Below are 12,874 nucleotides of genomic sequence, written 5' to 3' on the forward strand. Positions count from 1 at the left end.
AAAATCACCAAAGCACTATTGGCAATTATAAAATACTGCAAATAACCCAACAGCCCAAACACTGCACAGCTACAAGAGGCCAGAGATAAGTCTAGGGGGTGTAGCTCAGTTGGTAAAGTGCTTGCTTAGAATGCAGGAAAACTTGGGTTTAATGCTCCATACTCCATAACAGTAGTACATGTTTATAATCTCAGAACATGAGGTGGAAGCAAGAGGATCAGAAATCCAAGGTCATTCTCACTCCTACAGCATTTTAAACCAACCAGGCTCTGTTATCTAAAACAACAACAAGAAAAACAAAACAACAATAACAACAAAAGAAGACAACAAAGGCCAAACCCCAAACCACAACAAACAAACAAACAACAACAACAACAACAACAAATAAAGTAAAATAACAGAGCAAAGGGCGGTGGTGGCCCACGCCTTTAATCCCAGCACTTGGGAGGCAGAGGCAGGCGGATTTTTGAGTTCGAGGCCAGCCTAGTCTACAGAGTGAGTTCCGGGACAGCCAAGGCTACACAGAGAAACCCTGTCTCAAAAAAACCAAAAAGAAAAAAGAAAAAAAAAAAAGAAAAGAAAAGAAAAAAAAGAAAAAGAAAAAGAACAGAGCAAACAAAAAAGAGTGAGGGTGGGGCTGGAGAGGTGGCTCAGTCGTTAAAGAGAACTGGACTGCTCTTCCAGAGGTCCTGAATTCAATCCCTTGTAACCACATGGTGGCTCACAACCATATGTAATGGGATCTGATGCCCTCTCCTGATATGTGTCTAAAGACAGCTATAGTGTACTCATATAAATAAAATAAATAAGCCTTTTTTGAAAAAAATCACATTTATTTATAAAAAGAAAAAAAAGAGGGTAACCTGTGTGGACATGAAGTGATTTCCAACATACAAGTATGTGAAAGAAGTAAACAACAACAGCAGGTCTCTGGCACGCTGCCCTCCACAGAGAACACATAGTGTAAGAGCTGACTTGTAGCTGTTCATTTCTATGAAAAGAAGTGCAGAAGAGGCAATACTCTAAAAATTGACAAGGGCTGAGGATTTGGCTAAGTGGTGGAACACGTCCTAGCATGTGTAGGACTCAGGTTAAATCTGGAGATTTAAAAAACAAAAAAACAAAAAACCGCACAGGCCAGTTACACCAAGAAAACAAGTGAAAGAGGAAAACTGAGCGTGCTGAAGACGGGGGAGTAGGAATGGGACATGGAAGTATGGGAGGGCGGACCAGGAAGCGGGGTAATGCCTGGACTGTAAAAAAATAAAAGCAATAATAGTAATAAAACCATAGTTAACTGTAGTTAGAATTAACATAGCAATGGAGAAAAAAACCTAATCCAATCAAATCTTAAACACAGTATTTGACTATAAATCTTGAAGCTAAAGAAAAACAAATCAGGGGGCTGGAGAGATGGCTCAGAGGTTAAGAGCACTGACTACTCTTCCAGTGGTCCTGAGTTCAATTCCCAGCAACAGTGTGCTCATATACTTTAAAAAGAAAGAAAAAGAAAGAAAAAGAAAGAAAAAGAAAGAAAGAAGAAAGACAAGTCAGAAACAGCATGTATTGCTTGGACAACAACTGGGCTAGTGAGATGGATCAACAGCTAAGGGTACCTGTGTCAAGCCTGATATCCCTCAGTGTGATTCAGAATCCACAGATGGAAGAAGACAGCCAACAACCCAAATTGTCATCTGATTCCCATGTGTGTGTCCACATATGTATGCATGCAAACATAACACACACAAAATGCTTTTTTAAAGTACCATAAAAAAGAGACAGGGCAAATTGTGTTTTATACTATACATTAGATGACCTTTTAAAATATAAACATCATAAACTACTTAGATATACTATACATGCTAGGCTGTATAGGGTCAGTGTGTGCCTGAGTGTGTATAAGTGGGTGTGGGTGTTAAGACTATCTCACTGCTTCTAGGGGCATGAAGAAAATAGTAAGACTAAATTAAACACAAGAGATGTTGGGATGCAAGATGACAGTGCTGCCTTACAAAAAACCTTCTTTATTGGGTTTTTCCCTCTTCCTTTCCCCCTTGGTCTGGCCCATAGGTGGTGGTTGGTTTGTTTTTTGTTTTTTGTTTTTTTTTTTAATTTGTTTCTTATTACAGATGGTTGTGAGCCACCATGTGGTTGCTGGGATTTGAACTCATGACCTCTGAAGAGCAGTCAGTGCTCTTAACCGCTGAGCCATTTCATCAGTCCAAGAGAAAACTTAAGTCCCACACTCTAAAACAATGTCAAAACACATATATAAAACACACACACATATGTGTGTGTGTGTATATATGCTAGTAACTCAATTGTTTATTATCATTATCAAATAGCATGCTATAGTTTTGCTCTACTTTTAGAAAACTGGCAATGTAACATGAATATGTGCACACACACAAATACACATGAGTAATACATTGCATATGACATTTTGATAACTATAATGTCACTTGGGTGATATAAAATCTTCAGTTACATTTAATCTGTAACCACTGTCATGTATTAAACTTATCATTAGTCAAAATAGCATTACATGGCCATGACTATACTAAATTCTAATAGGTAGGTTTATATTCATAGTGCTATGGGATAATATTAAAAGTACTTAGTTTGTGTTCTAGACTGAGTAAGCATGCTATAGTTAATAAGAGCCATGTTTTCAATGTTACAGAAGATCATTATAAACAGAGAAAGGCAGAAGGCTAGAAAGAACACCCTAGAGCTGGATTAGAACAGAAATGTCAGTGCCTCTCTCACTCACCCTCTCTTTCTCTCTCTCTACATATATATATATATATATATATATATATATGTATATATATATATATATATATGTGTGTGTGTGTGTGTGTGTGTGTTGGGTCCCTAAACTGTGGGACAGTTTCATATATATATATATATATATATGTATATATATATATATATATATATATATGAATGAGAGAGAGATGAAAATGTACCATGTGTTTTCACCTCTGGTGTTTGTGCTAATATGCTATGCATTTAGACATACATGAATACACATTTACACATATGTGAGTATATATGTGTTTGTGTATGTGTTGTATGGATACATGTACAGTATTTTCAGATAAAAAAATGTATATACTTCTATTTCTTTGCCTTATCTGGTGAAAGAGTCTACAGCAAATAGATTCCAAGAACACTGAGCATTCTCTGTACCTAGTCCTTAGTTTCTAACACCATTCTCCACTTAGAGACAGTGAAAAGATTGCAAATTTCAGGACTGGGGTAGGGAAATGCAAGGTGGATTTGGGACGTCGTGAGATGTTGCCAGTAAGTTTGATCATAAAGAATGGGCATATTTAATTTAATTTTAAAGTATTCATCAAAATATGAATATGTGTGTATATATGTGTATATATATGTGTGTATAAAACTATTCAAAGGATATAAAGTAGTCAAAACAGTGTTGAAGAAGAATAAAGTTAGATAGTTTTACTACCTAAAATCAAGACATATTATAAAAGCATAGGATTCAAGATACTAACATGTTATTGGCATGAACATTTCTTTAAAATGGAGGGCTAGTGATCTGGCCTGCCTTAGCACTTGCCACCAAATTTCTAATGGCCTATGTTCAATCCCTGGAACTCAATGGTAGAAGGAAAGAAATTACTCCTAGTAGCTCTCTGACCTCCACAAGCATGAATGCCAAAGTCCAGAAATACTCTTCTGTCATATGTATTTGCTGATAAAGTGCTAGCAATTCAATAAAGAAAAGACAAATTTTTCCAAAAGCATCAATAGAATAAAAGAATCTTGAGAACTCCTGATATATATTTAAGAGTAAATAGATATTTGCCCATAGACTTTAAATAAAATTTTAGTGAATTATCAAGCACACTACAGATTGTTAGTTACCTTAATTATCTTTCCTGACATCACCAATGATTCTGTAACCTATCTTTTCAAATCACATCATTCTTATAACCATAATTTTACCATCGGATGACAAATATTTTCAAATTAGTTTTGCTTACAATTTTGTCTCCTAATTTAGAAATGCCCACATGCCTGTTGTGTGTGTGCTTAAGTGGCTCTGTCTACTGTGAAGAAGTTGACATTGATGCTGTACCACCATTGCCAAAGGAATCCGCTTATCTTTATGCACGATTCAACAAAATTAAAAAGCTGACTGCCAAGGATTTTGCAGACATGCGTAAGTTTAAAATATAAAGGTCCAAGTTTCTTTTTACTTACTACATATAAGGGCAGCACTATTGGAGCACTCAAATATACAGCATATACTTTATAAAAATCACTTTTTTTTTCTTACTAGAAGAATCTCCTTTCCATAGACTTCTGTGGCCATTCTTTCTTGGTGATTTTGCTACTCTATCTTATGTAGGTATTGTCTCCAGACACACAATGCTCAGGTGGGAGGCAGTGTCACTGCAATTCAATGCTTTTCCGGCTAACTAAATGCTCTTTTTCCACTTTCACCATAAATACACACACTTCTTTTGTTTTCCTTTTTATTGTTTATTACTTTTTTTATTCTTTGCTTTGTTTTCTTCTGTCCCTGAACTCAATATATAATAGAAGATGATGATCTTGAACTCCTCCCCTCCCCCTCCTGCCTTCACTTCTCATGTGCTAGGATTACAAGCTCCTGGCTCCTTTAACTAAACTTGGGTACATTTAAAAAATATCTGGAGAGATGACTTGGTGTTTCAGAATCACCTGCATTCACATATGCACTTACCAACATGCAGATAAACACATATACACATAATTAGCAATCTTTAAAACAAATAGCTGGAGAACAACTTTTAAAATACTAACACTAGCTGGGCGTGGTGGCGCACACCTTTAATCCCAGCACTTGGGAGGCAGAGGCAGGTGGATTTCTGAGTTTGAGGTCAGCCTGGTCTACAGAGAGAGCTCCAGGACAGCCAGGGCTATACAGAGAAACCCTGTCTCAAAAAACCAAAAAAAAAAAAAAATACTAACACTAAGCTCTACTCATTACCACCCTCTTTGGATGACTCAATGGAGACAGTTCTGAAACAGAGGTGGTTAACGATTAGCAACCAACCATTTGGTGCTCTAACAAACCTTAACTGAACTAAGGTGTTGTGGTCAGCATACTACTAAGGCCTCTGTCTGAAGTACCAAGTCCCAGTCCTGGATTATTCATTCCTTGCCAGCTTTCTAGATTCCTAAGCCAAGTATTTCTAAAGAAAATCATAACCGAGTAACATACTGGCTTTACTACCTTTTACTTGTTGACTGGAAATGCAGCAGTTGAGACCACAATTGGCTCCACACAAAGCAAGTGCTCTCTATCACAGTGCCACATGCACGGCTTCCTTAACTCTGCATTTATGGGATTAAGCCTAACTGAATTCATGCTGCCACTAATAAGTCTAAGTTGCAAACTGAAAAACAGTTGGTCCTTACTATCTGTAGATCCCATGTTGGCTTTTCTGGACATGTAGCTCAGTGCTAGAGCACTTACCTAGCATAGATGAAGGTGTGGATTCAATTCCCAGTATGTTTCTGGTCATTAGCAGAAATTCACAGAACAACAACAACAAAGCTGAGGTACTCAAAATAAACATCTCCCACTAAGGTATAACAAGGCAAAGCTTTACTTTCAGTTGTCATAAAAAGTAGCAGTGTCTCATTCAGCACATCTAGCACCATGTTTTTTTCAGATTTTTGCTTTATATTGGAAATGTTAGTTGAAATGGCAACAAGCATAGTGCCGAGGTGCCATCTAGTATTTCAAGACGCAGGGCAGCAATGATGAGCCTATGCAGAAAATGCAAGTGTCAGATAAATTTCGTTCAAGCATGGGTTATATCAATGTTCATGAACCCAAATGGTACATTAAACTGTCTTTAAACAAAAATATACATAGCAAGGTTCATATTAATTGGTTGGCAAAAACAAGTGAGCAGAAGCTCAAGAGTACCTGCCTCTGGAGTTCTCCTAGAAGCAAGTTTCTGTATTCACTAATTCAGTGTTACAGCAACTGAGAAAACAGCTACTCTGAATGAAAAGAAACTATATCCTAACCATCTCAGCCTAAGCTGTCCCCAGCAGAGGGAGACATACACAATGAATGAATGACTGAGTATGTCTCAACCTCTCAGCCTGTATCATGTCAACAATCAGGAGATCTTTTTGTCTTTGTTTTTCTTAACTAAGAAGGTATAGACAAAGTAATACAATGTACCCACAATTATAATGCAACATGCTGGCAAAAATTTAAAGTAATTACATGCTTAAATCCAATGAACCAAAATGACTCCCTATGACGTGCAGTAAGAATTTCTTTTGATATGTTTGGATAGAACTGTTAAAATTCCTTCTGAACCACAGTAAGAAAAGGTATGCACAGGAAGACTCAATATTCAACAAAACTTTACTTATAGGGTTGTGACTAGTTTAGTGGTAGAGTGCTTGCCTACCAAGCATGAAGCCTCCGGTTCAGTTGCCAGCACCTCATGAAAGCACAGCTGAACCAGGCTGTAGATCAGATAATCAACACTGTAAGACAAACTTGACTGAGTTACTAACTGCAAATACTATTCTGGGCTCTGGACAGAGACTTGGGACCTTGAGTGGTCTGTTAAATGCTTTTCTTCAGTCTACACAATGAGATCCTAGCATATTTTTGTATTTATTTCCCTCAAGCTAACCTAAGAAGACTTGATTTTACGGGAAATTTGATAGAAGACATAGAAGATAGTACTTTTTCAAAACTTTCTCTATTAGAAGAACTTACACTTGCTGAAAACCAACTACTAAGACTTCCAGTTCTTCCTCCAAAACTTACTTTACTTAATGCCAAATACAACAAAATCAAGAGTAAAGGAATTAAAGCAAACACATTCAAAGTAAGTATTTCATAGTATGACTAAACACAGTATCTGTGATTATATTTTAAGTCTTTATTACATTTATTTATTGTGTGTGTTTATTTTATGTGTTAGCTCATACCAGGTATACATGTAGAGGGCCAAGGAGAACTTGTAGAAGCTACTCTCTCCTTCCATCATATGGGTTCTGGGGCTAGAACTCAGGTCATCAAGCTTGGCAACAACATGTTAATAGCTGAGGCATCTCACTAATAATATTTTTACATTAATGCTTGTTTTTCCCCCCAATCTCTTCCCATGCTACTACTGAAGTTTATTTCTGTATAGCAAGATAAAAAGTAAAGACAGCTATGGCTGGCATTTATCCAGACCAATATTTTCAGAACTTGTAACAAAATGACATATATTCCACAAGGGAACATGGGTTATGCATGTATGGCTGGCAGTATACCTTTGTGGTAGAAAGCATGCTTAGCATGCTTGAGGCCCTAAGGTCAACCCCTAGCACCAAACAAAATCAAAGTATGTATACCATAACATATATCATATCAAGACCTAGAAATGGGTGTTTTCTATTAATAGTAAAGGAACATTTTTACATTTGGAAGTTATTACTAGCCCAGTGTTTTAAAAGATTTGTATTGTTTCTATTAATCAGGAATAGCCAATATCTTTTATATTTAACTCTAGTGAATAACAAAGTAGTGTTGCTCAAAGAAAAGTAATTCCAGCCGGCCGGTGGTGGCACACGCCTTTAATCCCAGCACTTAGTTCAAGGCCAGCCTGGTCTACAGAGTGAGTTCCAGGACAGCCAGAGCTATACAGAGAAACCCTGTCTCAAAAAAACAAAAAACAAACAAACAAACAAACAAAAAGTAATTCCAAAAGAATAGAAATGTTTTATGAAATTGAAAAAGCAATCACATCAGTCCAGAACTTTCATAGTTATGATATAACCACTCTCTGCCCTAGAAGGTTATCTCAGGCAAAAGCATGAGATGCTCCAGCTACTGTTAGAAGAAAAAACTTTATTCAAAAGGCAGGATGCTAGGCATGGTGGGGCATGGCAGAGGAGAGAGGATCTCTGTACCTTTGAGACTAGCATGGGCTACATAGCAAGTCCAGTCAGCAGGGATATACAGTGAGACACTATCTTAAAAGTAAAAACAACAACAATGACAAAGACAAGATCTCACACACCTGCAACTACAACTACCCAGGAGCCTCAGGCAGGAGGACCTGAAGTTTAAGGCTAGTTTAGGAAATGTCACAAGATTAGAAGAAGCTAAACTTACCAAATTCAAATTTATGCTAGTTTATATAATCACATAAATATCTCATCCATCCACAACTGCCTGTTTAAAAAATATTTCCAAGCCAGGCAGTGTTCGTACATGCCTTTAATCCCAACACTTGGGAGGCTGAGGCAGGTGGATCTCTGATTTTGAGGCCAGCTTCTAGACAGCCAAGACTACACAGAGAAACCTTGTCTCAAAACACATGCACACACACAATTTTTTAAATTTAGTTTTGTAATCTAAAGAAATGAATTTAAGTAGGTGAGTCTCTGAATAACTAGAATGTTTAGAGCAGGACATGGTGCAACTCCTTGTTGTCCAAGCTACCAAGGTGAAGCAAGAGGCTGCTTAAGACCAACAGGAGAAGGTATGTCTGGGAAAGGTAGGAAGGAAGGGAGGGAGGGAGGGAGGGAGGGACAGAGGGAGAGAAGGAAGAAGGGAGGGAAGAAGGTAGATTGGCTAGTTTAAATATTTTGGATTTTACAGAAGAGATACTGGGCAAGTTGGTGTGAAAATGATAAAACTGTCTGCTTTACTGAGCGTCCTGGAGTTGCAATGACTACTAGCAAAGTCAGGTTACTATAATTTATATAAAAGCAGCCCTGGAAAGACAGGTAGTTGGTGTCCATATGGTAGAAAGCAGAATGTTTAAGAAAGGATAAAAGGCTATGGAGATGGCTCAGCAGGAAAGAGTGCTCCCTGTCAAGTTTGACCCCCAGGTCAAACATGGAAACAGAACCAATTGCTGTGGGCTGTCCTCCAACTTACAACATGTGCACTTACACATATGAATACATATACATAATTTCTTAAAAATTAAAAAGAGAAAAGTTTGAAATAATAGCAAAGAATTAGCAAGTGGGGCACAGTAGAATATGCTTGTAATGCTGATATTTGGGAAGCTGAAGGAGGACCATAAGTTTTAGAGTAGTTTAAGATACATGGTGGGACACCCTCAAACACACACCAATAATAAAATCTGCATGGTAGCACAAAATGCATATAAAGATTAAGAGTAATGTCAAAAGAAATTATATTCTGATATTTTGAAATGATAGGCTACAATCATATACAGTAGTAACGTATTGATTATAAAAAACATTCCAACATAAATCCCTCATGGAAAAACACATGTCATGTAAATTGCATGTTTGACAAATTGCTTTGGGAAAGCAACATCTTGCTAAGCACAATCTCTTAGGAGAAGCCAGTTTTATAGAAATAGATAGAACTTCAATGGAGCCAGGCAGTGGTGGCGCACGCCTTTAATCCCAGCACTTGGGAGGCAGAGGCAGGCAGATTTCTGAGTTCGAGGCCAGCCTGGTCTACAGAGTGAGTTCCAGGACAGGCAGGGCTACACAGAGAAACCCTGTCTCGAAAAAACAAAAAACAAACAAACAAACAAACAAACAAAAAACCAAAAAAAGAAAAGAAAAAAAAAAGGAAAGTCTCAAAAAACTTGAATGATTCAGCCAATCTTACACACAGATGCTTCCTAGAAGAACTTCAAAGACTGAGTATTCAGGGATGAGATGAATGGGATGAATGGTCAGAGAAACTTGGAATATGCAATAGAACTCTGCTAAATATCATAATGTCTAAAAAAACAAAACACACTACTAATGAGGCCAAAACCAGTAACAAACTATCACTCCAATAGTAACAATACTGATACTACTGAAATGTGCACACATCCACACTCTTTTTAAAGTATACATTATTTGAATGATATTGAAAGAATGCATAGTTCTAAGCGACATTCAAATTTTTCTTTACAGAAACTGAATAAACTCTCCTTTCTTTATTTGGACCATAACGATCTGGAATCTGTGCCTCCTAATTTACCAGAAAGTCTACGTGTAATTCACCTTCAGGTACAACTGGCTTTGCATAATAACTAGCTTTAGTTAACTATGGGACCATTTTTATTATTCATTAAGAAATTCACTCATTTGTATGTCAATTACAGTTGCATCACTAAAGCAGTGTGATCACTTAATGCCGATAGAAGAACTGCAGGGCCAGTCCAGAGTATGCTAAGTAGACCGGTCTACGTATAAAGTCTGCTCTTTTAGTTTTTTTTCAATAACTTACTTATTTCATGTGCATTCATGCTTTGCCTACACGTATGTCTACGTGAGGATATCAGGGTCCCTGGAACTGGAGTTACCGACAGCTATAAGCTGCCATATGGGTACTGGGAATTGAAGCTTGGTCCTGTGGAAGAGCAGTCAGTGCTCCTAGCTGCTGAGTCATCACTCAGCCTGCAGTCTGTTCTTAGGCAGAGCACATCTTTAGGCACCTTCTAGTCTACTGTGGCTTCAAACAGTGCTGGGGACTGAATACAGGAACTCACACACAGCAGGCCCTCATACTGAGCATTTGATTTTAAACATTTTTCTTATGGCATTCTTTAGCTCCTTATTTCTAGGCTGAAACTGACTGGGGTGAGGAAGGGATGGACATCAGGCAGTCGCTGTTACTGTGTACATAACTGGAACCCTTAGATCTTAGGTAGATGGTGGGGGCAAAACCATACAGCATGATCACAAGGCCATGTATGTGGTCACACTAAATACAAGAGAGGTGAGTGGTTTTTTTTTCAGACACCACCTATGACATACAATGTGTGGTATTTTCAAAATACTAACCAATTCTCCTACACCAGCTGGGTATTCTAAAGCTCAATTCTGATAATAGAGAGTCTAGGGACACTGTAAGTACGATTCAGTCTAACAACACTGTTTCTACTGCAGGTATACTCCAAAGCACGTTGTTTGTTTGTCTCTTCCCCTATATTGCAGCTTTCTAGAGTGGTACTATGCGTTACCTTATTGTCATAATTCAAAATTATGAAAGAGGGAAATAAAAAACATGTAAAAATACTCCTAACATCCAAGAATTTCCTAGTTCATTCTCTATGTCCAAATCTGTGCTGGCTTCCAGGACCCAGGATTCCTCTCAGGCCTGGGGAAGGGAAGAGGCGCAGACTAATGGAGGCTAAACCACCTGGGGAACCTTCCAGCACCTCACACAAGGTGCTGTGTATCTCCTAGTTACCGTGAACACAGATTTTAAGACCACTGATTTATGTCTTCTTCCCCAAATAGTAGTGAACCCAAAGTTTTGATTTGTGTTACTTTCTCCAAGTAGAGGTGAACATACGCTTTTAGAGACCTTTTAGCTCGTTTTATAGGAGAGCACCTAGTGGGGATTGCCAAATGTGAAAATGAGAAAAAGTTGATTCTCAGCAACACAAGAATTTCAATTTCTTTTTCATGTCTTTAAGGAGTATTTAAGCACACAGTACCATTTTGAGTTAACACTTTAGAGTAGGATACTGTCTTTAAGCTTGCATGTTTCTATTTATATTCCAAACAGGATTGAGTGGATGCAACTCTGAGTAATAACAAGTAATCTGTTATTCCAAACAGTAATATACACTTAAAAATATGTCCAGGCTGCAAAAGAGGGTGTCATCACCATGAACTAATATTTTTAAAAAAATATTTTTAAAAGATTACATTATTGAATAAATATCTTTATGTGACCCTCTTGTATAATGTGCAAAAAGTTAGTTTTAGACTTCTGAGTATTTTCCCTTTTGTTTTTTCAGTTTAACAGCATATCTTCGGTTACAGATGATACATTCTGCAAGGCTAATGACACTCATTACATTCGGGAGCGAATTGAAGAGATTCGCCTGGAAGGCAATCCAATTGCTCTGGGAAAGCATCCAAATAGTTTTATCTGCTTAAAAAGATTACCTATAGGGTCATACTTTTAACCACCAGCAATGCAGTTTATAATCTAAGGTACATGTACCTAATGTCTAAACATTAGTTTAACATTATCATTTTATCTCACTATGATAGAATTTTATGTTTAAATTCAGGTGTCCAAAATTCTTATATGTAATTACAAAAATAATCCAGCCTGAATCTAATAGTTCAAAACAAACTAATGTGAAACTAAACAGCATTAAGAGTCTCCTTGTTGTACCAGACCGCCATCTAAACAGCATACTTTTATACAAACACTCCCTTGAGCTACACCATTCCCATGACTAATGAAGTAAGAGAATTCCAAGAAACTTACAACTGTTTATCTTTCTTAACATTTACTGTATCTCAAAAGCATTCCAAAGCCTGTGCAAAGCCAAGTGTTCCCAGTGGCCTTCCACTGACTATATGATTCATCGGCATTCTCTAAAAAGCAGAAACTTTCTGTCAAGGCAGCTACTTCACTGTATTTCTCACTTAGCCTAAGGAAAGGGGAGACACATGAAGACCAACGTTTCCAGAGAACGTAAAATTCTACACTTTGGTACAGAGACAATTTAGGAAGTTCAATTTTCGGGCTGGTGAGATGGCTCAACGGGTAAGAGCACTGACTGCTCTTCCGAAGGTCCTGAGTTCGGATCCCAGCAATCACATGGTGGCTCACAACCACCTGTAATGAGATCTGATGCCCTCTTCTGATACTGTCTGAAGACAGCTACAGTATATCACGCTGGAGCGAGCAGGGCGGGAGCGAGCCGTCCTGAGTTCAATTACCAGCAACCACATGATGGCTCATGGCCATCTGTACAGCTACAGCGTACTCATACACATAAAAATAAATAAGTAAATCTTAAAAAAATAAAAATTGCCGGGCGGTGGTGGCGCACGCCTTTAATCCCAGCACTTGGGAGGCAGAGGCAGGCGGATT

At 37.8% G+C, this 12,874-nt stretch overlaps 2 protein-coding genes across 2 annotated transcripts in view; one reads left to right on the top strand and one right to left on the bottom strand.

The window, feature by feature from the left end:
- The window catches only part of Ogn (osteoglycin), an 18,363-nt gene extending 6,218 nt beyond the window's left edge, over positions 1–12,145 (top strand). The window contains exons 4-7 of the mRNA XM_031358268.1: positions 4,037–4,195; positions 6,682–6,884; positions 9,943–10,038; positions 11,781–12,145. Of these exons, the coding sequence (XP_031214128.1) occupies positions 4,037–4,195; positions 6,682–6,884; positions 9,943–10,038; positions 11,781–11,951 (629 nt within the window). The 3' untranslated portion in view covers positions 11,952–12,145. The remainder of the gene's footprint in view (positions 1–4,036; positions 4,196–6,681; positions 6,885–9,942; positions 10,039–11,780) is intronic.
- Cenpp (centromere protein P) overlaps positions 1–12,874 on the bottom strand; it is a 201,543-nt gene that overhangs the window by 154,167 nt on the left and 34,502 nt on the right. The gene's annotated exons all lie outside the window — the stretch shown is intronic.

This window comes from Mastomys coucha, unplaced genomic scaffold (genome assembly GCF_008632895.1).
Source record: "Mastomys coucha isolate ucsf_1 unplaced genomic scaffold, UCSF_Mcou_1 pScaffold7, whole genome shotgun sequence".
NCBI lineage: Eukaryota > Metazoa > Chordata > Mammalia > Rodentia > Muridae > Mastomys > Mastomys coucha.